Raw genomic sequence first — 21,887 nt, 5'->3', positions numbered from 1 at the left:
CGCTTGTATATCACGTCTCCCCTTTTCTTCTTTCTATCTCTCTCTCTCTTGTTTATCACATCTCCCCTTCATTTCTCACTCTCTCTCTCTCTCAGATTGTAGGTCTGTCTCTGTCTCTGTCTCTCTCCTTCTGGTTTCCCCTGCAAGGGAATCCTGGATCGAACACCCAAGTAAAATGAATATTCCATGTTTTATATCATTCTATTTCTTCCTTCTACCTCTCTATCTCTCTCTTCTTCTCTCATCTGCCATGCCTTTACTGTATCTCTCTATTTCCTCCCTACTAGCTTAAAGACACATAAGAGTGGGCTCTCATGGAAAATTTGACGCCCAGGCGGGTGGTTTTACTCAATAATAGGTGTTGTCAAACACAAGGATTAGCCTTCTGTTTTATGACCAACAAGCCTCATGTAGTCCTTCCCAGTTCCACAAATGAAAAAGTAAGTTTTCACTTTTCCCTCACCCCAAGACCCTCTAAGAGACGAGTGGTATTTCTTGATAGGCCTACGGGTTCGCTGTACGTGTGTCGATTAGTACACACGTTTGTAGTATCCATCAAGTCTGGTGGTGGCAAATTAGGCCCTCCTGCACATGGAAAATGACAACCCACTCCCTTTAATTTCTTTCGTGAACCTGTAAGACAATGAAAGAGGTTTATATACCCTCAGATGATGGCCATGTAGTGCTTTGAAGTGGTGCTGATGACTTCACTGTTCGACTCCAACCAAGTGAGGGCCTCCTTCACTGCGTCGGGTCCAATGTGCTCGTAGCCAGGGTGATTCCGTAGTCTGTCCGTCACATGCATGTAATGGCACCCACCTTCGTCTGTCATTCAATGATCATATGACAAATGTTTTCAGAACTGTTCTTTTTGCCTGTCAGACATTATTTTTCACATTTACTCCCCCCCCCCCTCCATCATTACCATTTTACCAATTTTTTGAAACACAAGAAAACGCCTCCCCCACTCCAATAAGAGGACAGTAATTCTTCTACAGAACAATTTTATTTTACAAATCACCAGGGACCCATTTCACAAAGCCTTTCTTCAATGACAAATGACAAAAATCAGTGACAAATCCATTGATAACCAATCAGAAGCAAGGATTTCAGTAGCTTATAACAAAAACTGTCATTTGTCACTGACGACAAGTTTTGTGAAACCCCCCAGGAGTATTTGACTGCTTCAAGAGATATATTGGATATAAAGTTTATTCACTTGAAGAAAAGAAATCTATTGTTTCTCTATTGAGATTGACATTTCAATGGACATTTTTTTCTTTTTGTTACAATAATGTGTTTTAATTATGTGTAAAATGAACCAAGATAACAAATTAGATTAAAAAAAGACCTAGCTGCAAACCAGTTCATTGTCCAATATTTTGAGTGGTAGAACCCATCAAAGGTCACAACGATTATAGCACATGCCAAAATCAATTCAAATCTGTGTTTTCTTTTCTTTGAATGCTCAACTGGCCAGAAATACTCAGCACACCCACAACATTTAAAAGAAACATTTCCCCCAAGTGAGACTATTAAAAAATGTAGATTTACACTATGGAATTGAAAAGAGCATTGATACCTACTGCAGTGGGAAAATGAAGGGGGGGGGGAAGAAGTTTGATTAGTAACATTTTCTTGTTTCAACTTCAACAAATTATTCCAGCTCATAAAAATAGATTTGTTTTAAATACATATATACACCCAGCCCTCCCATTGAATGATAATATGGGGCCTGTCACCACGAAATGAGTCCAGTTGGTCAAAAATTTTATTCCTGTTTTTAAGTATTATATGAATCTACATTAAGTAAGCTTTAAATTAAGGGGTCACACATTAAAATTGATAAATTATATCCAGAAATATGAACAAAAACCTAATTGGACTTTATAACAATGGGATTACCCAGTTTTGAGATAATTAGGTGTAAAGTTAATGATGTGTAACATATTATAGTCTGGTCAACAACAACATAGCAACAACACACTTCCCATCATTCGATTTCAATGAAACTTTCAACAAACAAAGAAATAATAAGTCGATTTTTGGAAAAATCTTAAATGTGGTAGGTGGGTCAATTTTCAGTACATACACACTATACATCGCTATTACTACGATTGAGCCTAATGCTACACTGGACTCATTTCGTGGTGACTGGCCCCATATGATAAAATGAGAGGAATTTCATCAGGTTGTCAACCAGTTCCTTTTTTACCTCGCCAACAAACTTTGCACCTAGACTTTGTACTATTCATATATTTCTAAAGAAATTTGTTGACAGAACCAGATAAGTTAGACTCTTGAAAGATATTGTTTGTTTAACTTTACCATCAATCTCATGTTTGCTTTCTAAATTTAATATGTGAGTTATTGATTTCATATTCTAGACAGTCTGTCTCTAATGTCTACAGCTCTGGACTGCAATAAAGCATACATGGCGACTAATGGCTTGCTCAGTTGACTGACAATGTTTAACTTTACCCTAGTCAAAACAAAAAAGTCTATAACTAGTCAAAGAATAGTGGGGGAAAACAGCACAAAAAAGATGTTTTTAATATATTTTAACACTGAATATATATTTTTCTTCATTTGTTTTTGTTCCAAGTCCTAAGGCTTATAATATATTTTTGGTCTATTTTCTATTTTTTTCTTCATAATAAAATAGAAGAAAATAGTTTATGAAACACATATAGAGCAAAAAGCTGACAAATATATTTTGTGCATGTGAAAGATGACCAGGGTATGATTGGGCTGAATCAAAGCTCTTCTGATCTTACTCTGTAAGGCCATCATTTCCTAAACAACTTTTTTCATCATATTAGTGATTACATAAATCAGCAAAATAAGCAAGTTAGATTGTGGAGTATGGTAAAGCTTCAAAATTTAGATAATGGAAATGCTAATAGGTGAAAACAGAAACCACGCAGCAACTTAGTCCAGGTTTGAGGTGACTCATTAAAGGGATTGGGTAACTTTGTCTTAGATTCTGCAAAAAAATACTGCATAATCATAAACCTTTAGGTCAGTCAGGAATCCCATGACTTTTACAAGCCGATCGCCTCTTTGATTATCAAGATATTTATGATTAGAAATCAAAATCAATTTTCGTTTTCATAACACTACAGTCTATTGGGGAAAACGAGTATGGTAAAACTGGTCACTCAAAGATTTTTACTTTTTTGAGGCACTTCATGAACATTTTGAAGCAGAATTTTTAAAGGGCTTCGATATTACAACATATCACAGACACTGATAACATGAAGGGCCATGCATCTCAGATTTATCATTGTTAAAGATGCCTTTAAGATTTAGACTCACATTTTGGGTGTTGACAATCTTCTCTCAAGATCTCTAATATACTTTCATTCAGCCTGAGGTTTCCTGGCACAGCCTAAGAAGGGGAAAAAAAATCATAGTTAAATACAGTACATGGCATTTCAATACTTACAAAGGAATAATTTAATAACTTTTAAGACATGCAACTCATAACTTGACTACAACAATTTTGAATATAATCTAGATGATTTTTTTAAAAAATTAAATAAATAGTTGCAAGGTATCTCCTCAGAAAGAACTGTCCTATTATATCTCATCGAATAAAGCGTTATTCAATATTTTATCAATAATAATCAACAAAACAGTATTCCTGCATATAATTGACAGAGACATATTTGACAGGGAGGATGGCTGGAGGTAATTCCTCTGAGAACTTTAAAACTTCTAAATATTTGCAGTTTTTTCACATTGAATTGGGCACCCTCATTTTTGGTAGCAATATTGTATATTAAATATTGTAATTGTAAAGGTATATTTCGTAGACAAAGGTAAAATTGGTGTGTAATCACGATAAGAAAGTGTCAACATTTCACTCTCTTACTTTATTCAGTCCCAAATTTTTAAACTTGAAAGTTAATAACATCAAGGGTTTTGTGACCCCTCTGACAATTGAATTTAGAACTTGCTTTAGCCTATATATATATATATATATATATACATATTAAAAGAAACACATTTTTTCGGCACTTTCTACAAATAAAATGTTTCAGATGCAAGAACTAATTAAAGTCATCTTCGAAATTTTCAGAAGGGAAATGATATCATACCTGGAAAAGTCCATGTTCCGTGCTACTCATGAAAACCTTCCCATCCTGCTCTAACTTTTCAGTGACAATCTTGAAGACACTCTTGATTTGTCTTCCTTGTTGATGGGGTCTATCTGCTTCCTACAAATTCAATAATTCATTTTATAACTGAATCAGACTAGTCTTAGGGTATGTTTATGCTCAACTTTTTCTGGCCAGAATCAGGCATCTGTTACGCGTTTAGTTCAAAACACGGTTGCGTCCTTTCTCATTTTTGTAGAATCACCAAAAAACGGCGATCACGATCGCTGATCGTAAACTCACAAAAAGGTGGGTTTACGATCGGCGATGCTGCAAAATCAGCGATTCTGGGAAGCATAAACACACAATCATTTGTAAACTCGTTTAAATGGGGTCAACGCACTGACCTCTAGTGGGTCTACGTAGCATGTGCAGTGCAGGTTTGCGAATCCAGCTACGAGGCCACCCAGCCAGATTTGCCTGGAGGAGCCAGAGAAGTGAGCATAAACAGTACACCGTGGAACTGCGATTACGATGAGCGTTTCAGATCGCTCATTCTACCTTCAAAATCAAGCATAAACGCACCCTTAAATCAACGAAATATAAATTCTATGTCACTCTACGAGCTCATGATTACCTTATTGGACTTAATTACTTACAAATGGATATTGATACTGAACACTTTCATGTTTCCATATTCACAGTGAGCTTTGTAAAATCATACCAATGATTATTAAGGAATGGGTGATTTGAAAATTACAGATTGAAATCTACTAACGAGATAATTCATGCATAGCAAAAGTTCAAGGCTTTATACTAGATATTACATAAAGCTGTCTTTAGTAGAAGAATATATGATTGTGCATGTTTGGAAATTCATAGCCATGGGTAATCTCAAGTTCTGGGCCCCATAACACAAAGCTTAGTAATTGATCGTACCATAGATTGATCTTACGATAGATTGATTGGAGATAGCGACCACTTGCAAAATAGCTATCAAATGCTAACCTTTCTTTGTGTTACAGGGCCCAGAAATGGAGAAGAAATTTTTTTGTCATGCAGTACGTCTAAAGAAACTTATCCATAAAGTATCCATCAAAGAGAATAATGATGAGGATAATTGTTCTAGTCTGAACTCTCAAGAGTTCTGGGCCCATGCACAAAATCATCACCATCATCATCATCACATTCCATTCATCATCACCAACAACTTTACCTGGGCCCTGTTGCATAAAATTTACCATCGATGGTAACTTTGCCATCAATGGTAACTACCATGGAAACCTTGATTTTGATTGGCTGTTGAGCCCTGTTACCATGGTAGTTACCATTGATGGCAAAGTTACCATCAATGGTAAGTTTTATGCAACAGGGCCCTGGTAAAGATGTTGATGACCATGAATGGAATGTGATGATGATGACAGTGATGATTTGGATAATCTTTGAAGGTTAGGTTATGCATGGTGGTGTGTATCAATTCATTAGTTTGCAGTTTCACCATGGGGTAGTTCTGAAAAGGACTGTTGGGTTTGAAAAGGCGATAGGAAGAAAGTGAGAGGGAAAGATTCTTCGGTTTCGTCCTACTTGGTTACTGAAGAGACTCCCGTTATGGGTGGTGTCCTCTACCCGTTGTCCCCAGGTCCTTAGTTCACAACAACAAATTACACAACACACAAAGTGGTGATTTCAGGAACCGATCTTATTGAATAGTCATTTCGAGCTTCGATCTTCAACTCCAAAACTAAGCTAACTCGTCCGCAAGACAAGTACCTACAGTGTATCTCGATAGATTGGATACACCCATCACACTCCTGATGACAAACAGTCAAACTGTTCAGAACATCGAGCCTTGATCTGTCTTTGCATTCATAACCTAGTTCATAAGTCCTTTTCAGGACTCCTCTCCTAAAAGAATACCTCTCTAAATGTCTTTACTTCTATCCATAGAATACCAAGCAGTCCTCCAGAGGACAGAACCGAAAGACAACCTCTCTCTCTCTCTCTTTTTCTTTCTATCCCCTTTCAAACCCAACAGTCCTTCCGAGGACTAGCCACAAGGTGAAACCGCATACTTATAAATTTAGAATATGGTATTTAAAATAAGATGATTGTGTTTTTTCATAATTGATGATGATGATGATGATGATGATAGTGGTGATGATGAAGATGATGATGATGATGATGATGATGATGATGAAGATGATGATGATGGTGATGATAATGTTGATGATGACAACAATGCTGATGATGGTGATGATGACCATGATGTCATCAGCAGACAGGATTGAGCAATCGATAATCACTTGGTTGCAATGATGATGACCTCACCTGTTGATATTCATGGCAAGGTGACGTCGCAATCTCCAAGAGTTCGGCCACTGTTTCAAGCTCATGAAGATAAAAGTTCTGAATGGTCTTGTCCTGAAGGAGTTTCAGCAACTTGACACGCACTTCACCAACCAGCTGAGCCTTTTGAAAAATGACCATAATATTAAATTCATGTGACAAAAAAAGAGCCAAGCCAAAACAAAAAAGGAAGAAAGAATAAATCTAAATGACATATAAATGAAATATATATATATTTCTCTTAATATTGTCCCAACCTACATCGCCTGTAACTCATTACCCTAAATCATCTACAAGCATCTATTTTAATCAATCTGTATCTATCTATCTACATTTATTTCATATCTGTATAAATAAACCTTCATTTTATTACATAAATAAATTTTCATCGCTATGTTCATCTGTTTATTTCCCTACCGTCCTCCATACCAACATCATAAGGAAATCTTTGTTCTGATAACTTGTATATATGAGCAACAACTTGTATATGAGTATATGAGACATATATGAGCATCAGCCGTAACAGATTGAAACAAACTACTGTACACTAAATTGGTGGGGGCTTATCATAAAATACCTGTCCGAATTGCTTGGAAAAAACGCAAAAAACATAAAACCAAACATCAATTGATTCCCCCCCCCTTTCCGATTACCTAAATATTCTCCTCCAAACATGTTTACAGAGTATATAGTATACTCAGAAAACAAAGAAATACGGTATTTTTCGTCAAGGAGCATCTTGCTCAATTTTCTTGCAGGTCTCTGAAAGAACCTGATAACCATTCTTGTCAACATCACTGGATTATTGACACTTCTCACCTCTCTCTTGATTCCACTCTGAGTGTCCCCCGAAGTTCCCTGCCTGGGACCACCTTCTAAGACAAAGGGAAGGTCATACACAGACCGGTAGAGAACCGGTATTTCCTCCATCCTCTTCATCTCAGTCTGGTAGGTGGGGTCCTGGATTCTTCCTACAGTTGCATGAAGAGAAGGATTGTATGAATTATGAATATAGCATGATATTCATGATTATTGTAGCAGCGTTGTACGCATGCGCAATCGCCCTTGGCAACTGTGTTTTATGTGAATAAAGAAGTTCAGAGATTGAGAGTTAGCACAATCCACAATGTAGTCCATCTCTAGTCTTTCGTGTGAGATTTCACCATTTCCATAGGACCGCTCGATGAGAACTTACAGCTACTGAAACAAGGATGCGGACAATTTTAACTATTCAAGTTTTTGAAGTAGCGTCATTAGAAATGGAGCCGTGCATCTCAAGACGGGATTGGCCAGCAATGTTTCTGCTGGACACAAAATGATGAGTATTTTGTTTGGACATTCCGTTGTTCAACAAAGCAAGCACCAGATGTGACCAGATTAGCCTTTGTTAAGCATGTTATCCAATTAAGTGTACTGCTGCTACAATTACTACTGCTTCTGCTGTATTCTTAATAATGAAAAAAACGATCAGTGTCCCTATAAATTTGTAATGAACACTGAACATTTCTCCTTTGTTTAAATCACAATCAATACTCAGAAGAAGAAAAGAAGAGAACTATATTATCTTCTACTATTTAAAGGGTACCCACAAATGTAAAAAATAATTATTGTAATCCTTTCAACTTTTTCCAAAACTGTGGATTGACTTTGATAATATCACTTTCTCTTGAATAATTTCTCTTACCTTACGAACAGTTTCATTAATTGAAAAAAGAAGAAATGCAAGAAAGAGTCATTTCATACAAGCCTTTCTTGTTTACATGAAAGAGACTTCAAGTTAAATAATGTTACTCAGAAATAGTAATGGCATATTTACTGAAGTATGATGCAGACACCTCGATGTTCCCTCTGAAAAATTTCAGCCTCCCTCTTACGTGAATGAGATCACCCAGCTCATATGATGTCAGCGATTCTTCAGTGGAATCTTCCATTCTCTTAAAAAGGGATGCAGCAAGTTCACCTTCTGCATCTCCTGTGAAAAAAACAATTAACGTGGGAATTACTTTGGTAAACCTGTACTAACAAAATAAGGAACCCATCAATCACTTTTGACAAGGTGAAGATATTTTGCAGAATTTTACCTCAGAATCATTCAAATACCTATATACTTCACATAACATCATAATATATATATATATTTTAAACATATAAACTGATAAATATAGCGTAGAACCTATGCAAATACACTATGCTGCAAGAGCTCTTGATGTGTACTTGAGACTACTACGTATACAGACAGTTTATTGAAAATATGTGCTGTTAATTGTTATATACAAGTATTTAAAGATGGTTATTTCCTAATATCTACGCTATTCCATAGTTTGGGAGCTGTGCATACGAAACCTTTGTAACTAATACAAGTGAGCCATCAATGTAATGTAGTTAAAGTTTGTACCGAGTTTTATTACTGGTCTTATCAACTTATCGATTGTAAACTCTTATTTTATCATCAACCATGTTTCCTTCTTCTTCCTTCATACTTTCTATCTTTCTTCTTTTTCCCCTTCCTCCTCCTTCCTCCTCCTCCCCCTCCCCCTCTCTCCCTCTCTCTCTCTCCCTCCCTCTCCCTCTCTCTCTCTCTCTTCTTATTCTTCTTCTTCTTCTTCTTCTTTCTTCTTCTTCTTCTTCTTCTTCTTCTCCTCCTCCTCCTCCTTCTCCTTCTTTCTTCTTTCTTCGTCCTTTTATCATATCAATTTCACTGCTGAATGTCTTAATTCGATATTTGCCTATTTCACATCATACTATTTGCATGTATTTCATTAGTATGTTGCATTCTGATTTGTAATGACGATATATCAGGTATGAGCTGTGACTATGAATTTTTCATCAGTAAACCTCACCAACTCAATTCAATTCAATTCAATACAGAGTAGGATGTGGTTACGTAAACCATGTTAATCCAGGTAGAGGAGGATATGAAAGAAGCAGATCCTGAAGCAAATATAAATGTGGTTAAAAGAGTTCCCCAGAGAAGAAAAGCCTAAATGACTTGACTTGGCAAATCCATTTTTCAGATGAACATTGAATATTTACAGATGAATGAGGCTCTCTAATATTTAACCTGTCCTGGGCAGCAAATCCTGCATTACAATTTGAATGATTAATGTCTTTGGCATAAGAATGTCTATTTATTTCGTCCTGAATCAGGTCAGGTACCTCTATTGTAGAATATTTATGACGGAAATGCCTTAAGCCATATTCAAACTTGAAAGAATTTATTATTAATTCAGAATTTTACCGTTGACGGATACTTCAATCCAAAAAGGGCTTGTTACACATGATAGTGGCATGGAAAAGGGTTCAGGTACCTTAAAATATGATTATTTCAAGATGCTATTCCCTGTATTTTTTACCAACAGATGATGTTTGTGGATCTCTGCCCAATTCATCGGCTCTCTTTGGTTTCCAACAGCAACACTGTATCACCCCCGTTCCATCGTCAACTGGATAAAATAAACACAAGAATTTAATGTAGGTCCTTTATTAAGTTAAAGGTAATACAAAGTTATGGGAAATTTTGAAAATTGGGTGGATAGTGATTCTTTACAATTTTTATATATTTGGATGCCCCTGTCGATGTATTAAAAGCACTAGAAAATTTAGCCCCTAAAACACTTCTGCTTTCAAGAAAAATTGAATATAAAAATTTACCAGTGCTCCTGGTAAATTCTGATAAATTTAAAATAGCGCCTACGGCCATACAATGGTAGCTGCGACCATGAAAATCTCAGAATATGTAGTTGTGATATATAATTTCCAAACGGGAATAGCTAATCGTTCGATTTTAGTCAAGAAAAATAAGTTTTATAGCTTAATTAATATCTTGACCTTGGGAGGGAGCTATACAACATAAAGAGTTATTTACAATTTCATAACTTTAGACTCGATTTCAACCGCGACAACGATCACTGAATATTGTAGGATCGCATATGCTTCCAATATGTTCATTTGAACCAAATTCATAACCCCATACCAAAACTTTGTATTACCTTTAAAAGTTACAAATCATGCTTGGATATATCTACATCTCTAGCTATATAATCCAAACTAAAACTAGAAATGCAAGCTAAATGAAAAAGGACATCATCATGAACTTTCTTATTAGTTGCTTTTGTTTTTCGCTAACAGAGACTCATTAGCTATCAAATTTGCATATATCAGCGAAAGCACTTTTAAGATGTCTACACTAACTTAAGTTTTCGGGCTCCAAAACAGATCATTTTTTCCACTTTATCTTCAAAATGTCTTCTTATTTTGTTCTTATTCTTATAATACTCAAAACATGGATGAAAAAAAAAAGCCCTAGGAAACTTAAGAATATGTGGTACATCATAAAATATATTAATTCAAACATTTTCCCTTCCATTTCAGCATATAATTTGGGTATAATTATTTCAAAAATTTGATGTCAGCTCCCCTCGTCTTTCCCTTAATTCTTATCCATCTCTCTTTATCCCCCTCCCCTCTCACCATCTCTCTCTCCCTTCTCTCCCTCCCCCCCCCCCCCCCTCTCTCTCTCTCTCTCTCTCTCTCTCGCTCTCTTTCAAACTCCTCCAGTAAAGCAATCACATAGTAAACATCATATTTCAAATTACATAATCCTTATAAAAAACTTATTACACTTTCAAAGTTAATGTAATGTACCAGCATAATTGAAGAACTTTTCTCTCTCGGCAACACTGACCACAATCCCCATCAAGTCAACTCGGTAGATTGGATGATTCTTGTAAGCAAATGCATCTGCTTGTTAAAAAGAAAAATAAAGAAAAGAAGAACAAGGAAATAATACATCATGTTGTCGGGTGAGAGAAAGAAGGTGTTGTGTTGAATGAGAGCATTCAGTGCATGCCTTTCTGGTTTTAAAACACATGATTTAGTTTCCAATTACAGTTGCTATAGCTGGCATGCATCCAAGTTCTACAACAATGTCAATTCAATGGGGCTTTGGATTAATTGCAAGCCAACCACTACAGTTAACGTACATCTGATTCCTGTAATGACTGTCATTTAATTTAATTACCGACAATCCACTTTGAAGTATGAAGTAATAGCAGGCCTCATTATACAATCACTTCTGATCAGAATGCTTGCATAATATTGAGGTGGCGAGGTGGCTCAGTCGCTAAAGCGTCTGCCTGTTGAACCAAAGATTGTGGGTTCAAATCCAACCAAGGAAGATGACTATAAAGCCTGCATTGTGTCCACACAACACAGTCCACCTGAAAGTCCCTACCAGTTACAGTATATCGAAGGAGAAGATGTTAATGTGGTGGGTTTTTTGACCCGACTGCTACGAAAGCATACATGCTTGTTAGTACATGTATGTATAAACAAGAAGAGATCTAAAGTTTGCGTTTTCGCTTCCCAAGCACAGGTGACGCCAGTAAATAATAATAACAATTATAATGATGGCTCAGGAAGTTCAATTTTTGTCATTTACTACCTTTTGTGAACAGTCTACCTGCCACTTTGGTGAAAGTTTGTTTTGATTGTGGACTCACGTACATGTAGACCACTGACTATAACTAGAGATAAACACCTCCCTGCTATAACAGGTACAGGTAAAGGAGGGGCACAGCCTGCATGCCCCCTCCCCCCCCCTAAACAAAAAAAAACAAAAAAACAATGGGACATACCGAAGTACAAAGTGGCATAGCTACATATGTACAGGTGGCAAAGGGGTGTGTACCTCCCAATCAAACGACAGAGACATGTTAAGTAAAAGAAGGAAGGATTTCTTTCTTTCTTTTTTTATTAAAACAAAGGATAATGATTCATGAAATGAAACGAAAAGACGATGGTGGAACTCCCTCCCTCACCAGTCCTTTAATCAGAGACCTTGTAAATTCCATCATTTTTGTGAGTGAGACAGCCCCCCCCCCCCCCACCCTCTCCATGATGCCAATGCCCCTAAATGGTTTGACCCATGCTAGACCCCTGTACATGAAAGAAAAGTAAAAGTATTAGAAAGTGTACCCATGTACATGACAGCAGGTAAACCTACTTCCAACAGGCCTCGCCATTCAATTTTTCTACCATGAATACAATTGAGAAAAACTTTTTTTCAGCTGGTTAGCCAGGTTTTTAATGAAAATTTCACTTAAAACGAGACAGCCACACTGTCACAAAACCCTAGGTCTGTCCCTGACTATACAAATGAACTTTGTCCAAATAATTTCAAGATGTTGTGGAATTGAGGAGTACTTAAAAGGAAGACTGAAAGAACACAAAGATATCATGTTAGCATAATATCAAAGCTTGACATATGAGCAATTATGTCTTTGTAGTTTTTGTTTGTTGCTTTAATCAACAAAGGTCTGGACATATGCCAATGAAGTAGTAATACAATCTGGGTATGCTATCTAGGCATTCATAACAATAATAATAATAATTTTAATACCCTGTCTCTCAGTTTCCCAGGGAAGTTTTTATACTTGGTTTTATACTTGGTTGTTGTGAGGCTTGAAGCATCAGCTTATGAGCCCATCTTGTCAATCACAGCACTATTTCCGTTGATAATACAATCACGAGTAATAATATTGCTCTTCCTGAGCAGAGGGTCCTGCAATCATCATTAACCCAGCAAATACCAGATACCCTTATAAATACATACTAATACACCAGTGTCAAAAAGAATAATTGTGGGTATAAAATCACACCAATATATATACCAGGTCATAACTATATAAATAAATAAAATATCATAAATACATAACTAACAGACTACGCTTCCAGCACTTTTTGGGCTCAAAACGACAGGAAAGAAACATGTTAAAGATGATGCAGGGCGCCACATTCTGTTTACGGTAACCCTGAATATAAGATGATACATCATTCTGAAAACAGTATGAGGTGACATTTCCAGGTACTTAAAGCAAACAAACATATTACTTCTGTGCCAACTGGTACATGTATCTTGCATAGAATACTTCATTTGAGGAATGCTTTTATACCACTGAGTAACATTGTATTCACAGCACAATGTACAAAAGAGCAAGGCAGTACTGCACACTGTTATGAAAACTGCAACCTGATGTTGACCTCTGCCAAATCTAAAAGGTCACCAAAGAGGGGTCAACTTATAGAGAAAAATAAAGAATCCCTGGGTCTATTTTTGCACTCTTGGTTACCTGTTCTTGCATGCTAGAATCAGTTTAAAAGTGCCTAAAGGGATTTGCTCCTACCCATTTGACTGAACTAAGCACCAAATACTAGTACTACCGGACAGAAATCTCAGGTCTTCCCAGGTACCTCCTTATACTATCCCTCAAATAAACTCAAAGGTCTACGGGTCATGCTCTTTTCAGGCTGCAACAGTTGAGCTTTGGAATAAATTGCCAGAATATATAAAGTTGTTATACTGTTGACAACTTTAAAACAGTCTTAAGAAACGTTTCTTCTTAGATATAATGTGTAATGTTGACTGATGACTAAAGGAAGTATGCTGAGTGTGTCTCACTAGTCATCTCTATTCTCCTTTTTATTTCCTTCTCTACTGTACAGCACATAGGGCTATATTTGTGATTTGCGCTATATACCTATAAGTATGATATATCATCATATACCAGGGATTCCATTCTACCTACATATATATGATTGTTGTAGGCAAATTGTTACTTAGCATGAGATAATGAAAAGTTCAAAGACTATTTTCGCTAGTGGGCAATATGTTCATCAGTTTCAGCATAATCCATTTGCCCTTAAATTTATTCAATTTTATATAGACAAGGTAGCTCTCTCATTATCAAAACTGTTTTTCTGAGAGGCCCAGTACAAATTATAGGTTACAAATGAAATAACAAAGAAAATCAAACCAGGGATATGTGAGTTATCCCTGATCAAACAAAGTTTAAGTACATACACATATCATTGATTATTTGTTTAATAATATCTTATGATTTTTCAACTTGACAAGCTGACAAAAGCTTGGATCAGAACCAAAAAAAAGGAAAATTGTACTTAAAATTAGCCAGTTTTGATCGAAAGTCAATGATTTTGAAACTCACTATGTGTTGCCAAATTTAAAGATTTTAGAGCTTATTTTGTATTTTTTATTTCGAGCATCAAAGACAATATAGTCAAGAAACAAAAATAGATACAGTGTGTGCAGAAAATGTTGCCCTTTCTCTCACGTATCTTGCATATTTGTAGGGCTCTGAAGAAAGTTATTGAGCCAAACAACAACGTGTGGAATGATTGTCGCCAAAGAGTTGATAACTATGAAAAATATTTTTCTTCTTCTTCTTCCAAGAAAAGTGCTGCTTCAAGGCCTTGAAGATTGCGCACTGTGTGTGCCTGTGAGGAGCCTGTGTGAGCCTGCTGGCCAGGATCCTAGTGCATACCGGTATATGTACAGGGTGCAAGTAAAAACTTTTAATCACGTGAGGGCAGTTAGGGGTGCTTCTTTCCAAGTGAGGACTTAAATGCCTCAAGGGAGAGTGAGCAGGCTGGATCTACTGGAAGGTTGTTCCAATCCTTGGTAGTTCTGGGGAAGAAGTCCTGAGCTGATGTAGGCTTGGCTAGTACACAGTGTTGCTCTAAAGCGGGATCCGTGACCTCTTGTTACAGATGTTGCTGCCTTCAGATATTGTTGCCATTCAACGTCAACAAGACCAAAGCGGATGCGATACAGCATAGCAAGGCGGCTTTGAAGACGTCTACTAACTAGCGAGGGCCATTTTAGTTTGTTCATCATAGATGTAACACTGCTGGTATGATCGTAGTCACCACAGACGTACTGCGCACTCCTGTGTTGAACCATTTCGACCTTGTTGATGATTCTTTGGGTGTGTGCATGGATCCCATGCTGTTGCAGCATACTCCACTATTGGACAGTGTATGTGACATACGTAGCCTCCTTGATCTTTTGGTTGCAGTGTCGAAAGTTACTGCGCAGGAAGGCACAGTCAGCATTTGCCTTCTTGACTGTGGCATCTACGTGGGCATTGAAGTTCAGCTTCTGATCAATGTGGACCCCGAGGTAATTGGCTGAGTTGACCTGCTCCAGCTGATGACCATGGATGGTGTATTGGCCTAAGAGTGGCTTCTTCTTGTTGGTCACTCGCAAGACCTGGCACTAAGAGGGATGAAATTCCATCTTCCATGTCTTCTCCCAGTCCTGGAGCCTGTCTAGATCTTCTTGCAGTTTGTCACAGTCCTGGGTCGATCTGATTGGTTTGTAGAGCAGACAGTCGTCAGCATAAAGGCGCATAGTTGAATGCCTAATGCAATCTTGTAGGTCATAGATGTAGATCAAAAATAACAATGGACCTAGGACGCTACCCTAGGGTACACCAGATGTGACCTTGGCTTCAGAGCTGATTTGGCCCTCCAGTATGACTTGTTGGGTACGGCCGGTCAGGAAGCTCTTGATCCACTGAAGAGTAAGGCCGTGTATACCACAATGTTTGGCTTTGAGAAGGAGTCGTTTGTGAGAGACCTTGTCAAAGGCCTTAGCAAAGTCTAGTAGGATTACATCATACTGACCCTTGTCTTCCAGTCCTCTAGCAAGGTCATGAATGGTGAGGATCAGTTGTGTCTCACAAGAACGCCGCTTCCGAAAGCCATGCTGAATGTCAGATAGAATGTCATGATGGATGAGGTGGTGGATAACTGCACAGTGAACAACATGCTCACACAGCTTGCATAAGATCGCAGTCAGCGAAATCGGCCTGTAGTTACCCGGGGATGACTTGCATCCCTTCCTGTAGATGGGAACTACAAGTGCCTTCTTCCACATCGATGGAATGCATCCTTGATGAAGAGAGGCTTGGAAAAGCAGAGCGATCGCAGGGGAGATCTGTTCGGTGGTTTCCTTCAACATTCTGGCAGAGATTCCGTCTGGCCCTGTTGCTTTGTGAGGTTTTAAGCTTTTCAGCAGCTTGGTGACCCCTTTGCATGTCACTACTATATCATCAGTATTTGGGAATGGACTGGGCCCCAAGTCAGGTAAAGCTGAATTGTCATCATTGGTAAACACAGAGCAGAACTGTTTGTTGAGTAGATTGGCCTTCTGTTTGGGATCACAGTGTAGTAAGTCTCCGTCTTTTAGCGGGCCACACCTGTTTGGTCGCAACGCATGCTCTTCACCAAAGCACCTAGGCGTTTGTTGCTTCCAGAATCACTGTTGATCATGTCATCCAAGTACTTGTTGAAGGTTTGGCGACAGATCTTCTGTGTTTCCTTCTTGATGGTGTGATAGCGTTTCCAGGCCTTCGTCTTCGCTTTGGTCGTACTTCTAGGCTTGCTTGAGATACTCTTTGCCTTTTTGTAGGCTCTTGACTCTTTGCGACACATGTGTTTCGTATTTGTGTCGAACCAGCATTGGTTAAACCGGGATGAGCTCATTTTCGTTGGAACATGATCTCTCACAATCTTGTCCAGTGCTTGCTGGAGTTCATTGCACAAGATTTCGGCTGGAGTGGAGGTGCTGTGGTCAGCGATAAACTGATCAGCCAATGTTTGAGCATCTGAGCGGATAATGTCGATGTCGGCTTTCTTCCACAAGAAGATTTTCCGGCGAACTGGTTTCTGTCTAGTTGCCTGGGCAGACATCTCCATAAAGATCACATCATGGTCACCAAGTTCAGGTATAGCATGGCACTAACCAGTGTTGGGCGATTGGTGGTGATGATGTCTAGGATATTATCTTTCCTAGTAGGAAAATCAATCACTTGTTAAAATCCCATGCTTGCAAGTGTTTGTATACATGTCTCACTGATTGAATGTCTGCACTGGTGAGATGTGATCTCATCTGTTTCCCAGTTTATGTCTGGCAAATTCATGTCCCCCCAGATCCATACTGCTGTGATGGTGTGACATGCAGATGTCGATGATCGCCTGGTTGAGCTTGTCCATGTAGGTTTGGTTGCTACTTGGTGGGCGGTAGACTGCTCCAAATATGATGTTATGATGACCACTTACAACCTTGGCTGCTACAATTTCTGCTTCACTGTTGACTGAGACTTCATGGCTATTGAGGTTGTCGATGACAGCGACCAACGTTCCACCATAACCATCTCTCCTGTCCTTCCTATAAAGTTTGTAGCCAGGTGGAAAAATCTCTCCATAACCCATTCCGGGTTTTAGCCACGTTTCACAACCCATAATAACGTCTGGCTTTGTTGCTTCAATCATACTCTAGAATTCCTCTCGCTTGGAGAACAGACTTTGAAAGTTAACAGTCAGGGTTCTCAGACTGTTTTTGCTAGATGGCCGGCTCTTTGATGGAGAAGAAGATGTAAGGGGTGATCCCGGCAGTTCTGACCTTGATGTGCAACTAGAGGAAGAGGTGGATGAACAAGTGGAGTCGTTTTCAGATGATCCTATCATTATAGTTGAATCAAAAAGGCTGGAAGATGGATTTGGTAAACCATATTTGCAGCACTCCCATGGCAGATCTGATCTTCAGAGAAGAGATAGGTCGGAGGCGCTGATGCCGACACATTCAGCATGGTACCAAGTGTTACATGATTCGCACAAGATACTAGACTTTGCACCTTTGTAGTCTGTGCAGGATTTTCCACATTCCCGCATGGGAATTTGAGTGGTCGGGGACCAGGATTTGATTCCACATCGCCATCAGATAAGAGAAGGGTGCTTGGTGTATCCACAAGTAATACAATTACAGTCACTATTATCACAAAGCATGGGAACAGCTTGTGAAACAGTGACATTGCCTCTATCTCCTTGCTCTAGCATCCAGGCTACAAATGGTTCAAGCACGTCATGGAATGCTGGAAGTACTTAAAAGATATACATCTCCATATTGAGTGACATCAAGAGTAACTGTTTTATGCTTAAAATGCATAAATGTCCTGTTATGATATTCACCAATAACAAACTCATGGATAATCACGTCTGATCAAGTCTAGATTCACAATGTGTATACATCGATCACCATAGTAATAGCAAAGCATAGTCACATAATCACATCTAATCACAATGTGTATTGATCACCATAGTAATAGCAGAGCATAGCAACTAAACATAAGGTAGCCATATTTCTCAACAATTACACTTTTCGACAGCTCAGTTCATTTAAGAATTGTACACCTTGATTTAATTCATACATTGAGAATTTAATAGACACTAGCTAGCATCAATATATTTCTGAACTTGTCATAACAAGTTGACAATGTATATGTAATCTTAACCTTGAAAGATTCATGGCATATACCGGTAGTGGATTTCTTAAAACTTCTTATAACAACTTAAAGAAAAATATGTATTCAAAAGCGACCACATTTTATGTGACACAGAAGTCAGATATCAATATATTTCTAAAATTGAAGTTTATAAGCACAAGTTGACAATAATTCCCCACCCGACAAGGTGAGGGACTTGTAAATACACATAATGAACAAAGGATTTTTAAAATAAAGGAACTGTCATTGTCAGTCTGCTGAACCCTAATATACCACCCACGTCCATACTTCCTAGTTTTAGCAGCCATACTTGGCAAGTAACTCTATACTCGCTAGCTGTCGATATTCCTGGCTTTATTATTAAATATAAAAAATACAAAAAATACTAGAGTCTGCACAAATTTCACTTTTCTCTCACAAATGAAGTATCATAATTACACTACACTATATTACCTCCTAACTATACTTTCCATTCTCTTGCATCAACTTCACCAATTAAAACAAAAAGATACCACTTTTGTCCAATAAGGCCGGAAGTTTCGCGTTTGCACTCTCATAGCTCTCCACACCCGAGAGGGTACACCAATGATTACCTACCGCCTGGCCCGGTGCTGTAGGGTTGCATCGCTACGATATCGCTGATATACAGCCGAGCATAGGACTTGTAGACTGGGTCCAGGTTCCATTTATCACAGGGTAAATCATCATATTTGCTTGCTGTTGAGGTCATTTCGGGGAACAATATGGTAGTTCTAGTCCTTCTTACGTCCTTGCCCAAACAAAACCTCTGAAAACGTACCTATAACGGTCAAATGTATAGCTATGAGCAGACGTGTACAACTAAAGGACATCAGTTCAACTGTGTCAATTCACCTGTTACTATAAAAGTATTATAGTGTTACGTCACAATCACTCCCAGGCAAGATAGTTCTATTCGACCGTTTCGACGTACCTCGAAAAAACGTAGTCTACAGTCAACACATTCAAGAGAAAGTCAGTGGAGTACCGCAGACCTTCGCCAACTGATCCGGTTGTTGAAAAGTGAGTTACGACTTACAGAAAAAAGAGTGTCCTTGACAAATTTTGTTATTCACTTTTAACAAAAAAAAGGATGGAACTGCTATCTTTCAAGGTATAAAATGGATCGGCACAGTTCTCTCTTTCTCCTCCCTCCTTGAGCTTTGAGGTACCCCAAAATACATTAAAAATTGTATCAACTTACGAATACCAGATATTTCCTTTTCCTTTTCTTTCACAAGCATACTCGTAGACCTGCTTCTGATTTATTTCTATAATTCAATTAGGTGTACATGATTTTGATACACTACAATAGGGACTTTTAGATTTGCGTGGACTGATACGTGTGACGTCCATATAAGGCAGTGCATTAAAAGGACGTCGATCGTAGCAATCCCCATTGTCTTCGTGCGAATCTAAAAGTCCCTAATGTCCTGCTCTGCACATCCTTCAAGTTGGAGAAAGTTATAAAAATATACAACCATTTTTTTTGCCAGTGAGATAAAAGAAACATGGGAAAGTTGAATCAGCTTTATATTCTGTCCCTCCGTCCCCCCCCCCCCCAACAAAAAAAACAAACACTTCACTATGATATCAATGACCAACAGATATTAGTAAAAAAAATACTCTTGTGAATATGAGACTAGTAGTTGGATCCGTATCAAATCGAAAAGGGATGTAGCTAGGCCAAGTGTTCATAGTACTTTCAATTAGTTCGCGGTCATTGTAATGATAACTATATGGTTAGTAACCAACAAGCATGTCGATGTTTTAGCTAATAATTCCTTTATCTCTTTTTTAATCCAATATATTCTTGTTGTGTGTAATTGGGGTGTTCATCTAACTTGTATCAATCAGAGTATAATTGATATTATTGTTATCTTGGTGTATTGCTATCATTTTCCTCTGAAACACGAATATTATAAAATTGTGATGCCAAAAAATAAGGTTTAACGTCCTGCCTTTTTGAAAAATAAAAAGGAGGAGCCCCCCTTTTTTTTCTTCTTCAAAATGGCCGCTCAAAATGGCCGCTCGGTACATTTTTCCAGACAGTTGGGCATTTTTTTTTTTTTTTTTTTTTTTTTTTTTTTTTTAAATCAGAAATAGATCATTTTAGCAGTGTGTGTGTTTTTAAAGGTTTTTTTCTTTAAAAAAAAAGAAAAAAATAAAGGAAACGGACGCGGACGATAAACATGTATATTTTTTTAATGGCCTAAGATATTTTTTAAATCACTGTTTACAGAGATTATTTAAAGGTCACATTGTGGCAGAAGTATGTGGATGCGCACCCTTATGTAAAGATGAGAAGCAATTCGAAACTTGTGAGAGAAGGAAAAGTTATTAAGATTAAAAAAGGGGAGAGAAGAAAGTAGAATAAGCAAAGAGAATAAGAGATGTGGAAGAGGGAAAGAGAGAGAGAGAGGGGTAAAATAGTGAGAAAGAAAAAAAAAGAAAGCGACTGAGAGGAGGGGGGAGGGGAGAGATTGGTGATGGAGAAAAAAATAGAGAGGGAGAGAAAAGAGGTGAATGGGAGGAACGTAATTATAAGGGAATCCAAAAAAAGGAAAAAATAGAGTTGGGCGTGAAACATTTTGGAACACAATAATTATGTACATCAAAAGAATAAGACAATACATAGGCATGCATTTATATCTTTGAAGAAAAAAACACAATAATGAGCAATGAATTAATGTCAATAATATTTCAGTATTAGCTTTTTGACTTATTATATATAGGCCTATATTGTATTGTTTTAAATCAATTATTGTTATTACCAGGCGCGTACACAGGGGGGGGGGGGGTGGTTCTGGGGGTTAACCCCCCCCCCCCCTTTGGTATTTTTTGTGTGTGTAAACCCCCCCCCCCATAACCCCCTAACCCCCCCCCCCCCTTTGAATTTTTTTATTTTTATTTTTTATTTATTTATTTAAAAAAAAAAAAAAATCCCATAGCTGACCTAAAAAAGCTGACCTTACCCCCCCCCCTTTATTCAGCGGCTGGCTGAGTCGTTGCGAAATTTTCGACCCGATTTATAAATGTTAACCCCCCCCCCCCCTTGAAAAAATCCTGCGTACGCGCCTTGTTATTACTATTGTGAATTTTAATATATTTTTAGAATGTAAATACAAGTCATGAGTAATGTTAAGTATGTTTGAATGATTGTAACAAATGAAATATAATTTCATGCAATAGAGCTCATGTTTATGTAAACATTCACAATTCACCATTTTGCTGCGAGGCATCGTTTTTCAATAAAAACATTATTGACTATTGA

General features: G+C 37.8%; 1 protein-coding gene across 2 annotated transcripts; it reads right to left on the bottom strand.

Annotated features, from left to right (window-relative positions):
* Positions 1-628: 628 nt before the first annotated feature.
* On the bottom strand, positions 629-19,474 carry LOC587211 (CST complex subunit STN1). Of its 2 annotated transcripts, XM_786954.5 has the most exons (9): positions 19,193-19,474; positions 11,094-11,189; positions 9,803-9,892; positions 8,266-8,421; positions 7,269-7,420; positions 6,432-6,572; positions 4,104-4,223; positions 3,319-3,391; positions 629-825 (listed from the first exon to the last, which is right to left on the bottom strand). In XM_786954.5, exons 1-9 carry the CDS (start codon positions 19,323-19,325, stop codon positions 665-667), a joined length of 1,122 nt encoding a protein of 373 aa, XP_792047.2. In that variant the 5' UTR covers positions 19,326-19,474; the 3' UTR covers positions 629-664. The 2 variants fall into 2 exon arrangements, with proteins under 2 accessions (XP_792047.2, XP_011680190.1); XM_011681888.2 differs by lacking the exons at positions 9,803-9,892; positions 11,094-11,189.
* Positions 19,475-21,887: the final 2,413 nt, after the last annotated feature.

The sequence above is a fragment of the Strongylocentrotus purpuratus genome, unplaced genomic scaffold, assembly GCF_000002235.5.
Source record: "Strongylocentrotus purpuratus isolate Spur 01 unplaced genomic scaffold, Spur_5.0 spur5_scaffold_2, whole genome shotgun sequence".
NCBI classification, from domain to species: domain Eukaryota; kingdom Metazoa; phylum Echinodermata; class Echinoidea; order Camarodonta; family Strongylocentrotidae; genus Strongylocentrotus; species Strongylocentrotus purpuratus.
The sequence above is the reverse complement of the archived record's forward strand: the minus strand, read 5'-3'. Positions and strand labels throughout refer to the sequence as shown.

Coding starts and splice junctions, on each gene's coding strand:
- LOC587211 (XM_786954.5), bottom strand. CDS start 19,325: ATGACCTCAACAGCAAGCAAATATGATGATTTACCCTGTGATAAATGG. Junction 4,224..6,431: donor CTTGCCATGAATATCAACAG/GTGAGGTCATCA, acceptor TTGAATTTGTAG/GAAGCAGATAGACCCCATCA. Junction 826..3,318: donor AGATTGTCAACACCCAAAAT/GTGAGTCTAAAT, acceptor ATTGAATGACAG/ACGAAGGTGGGTGCCATTAC.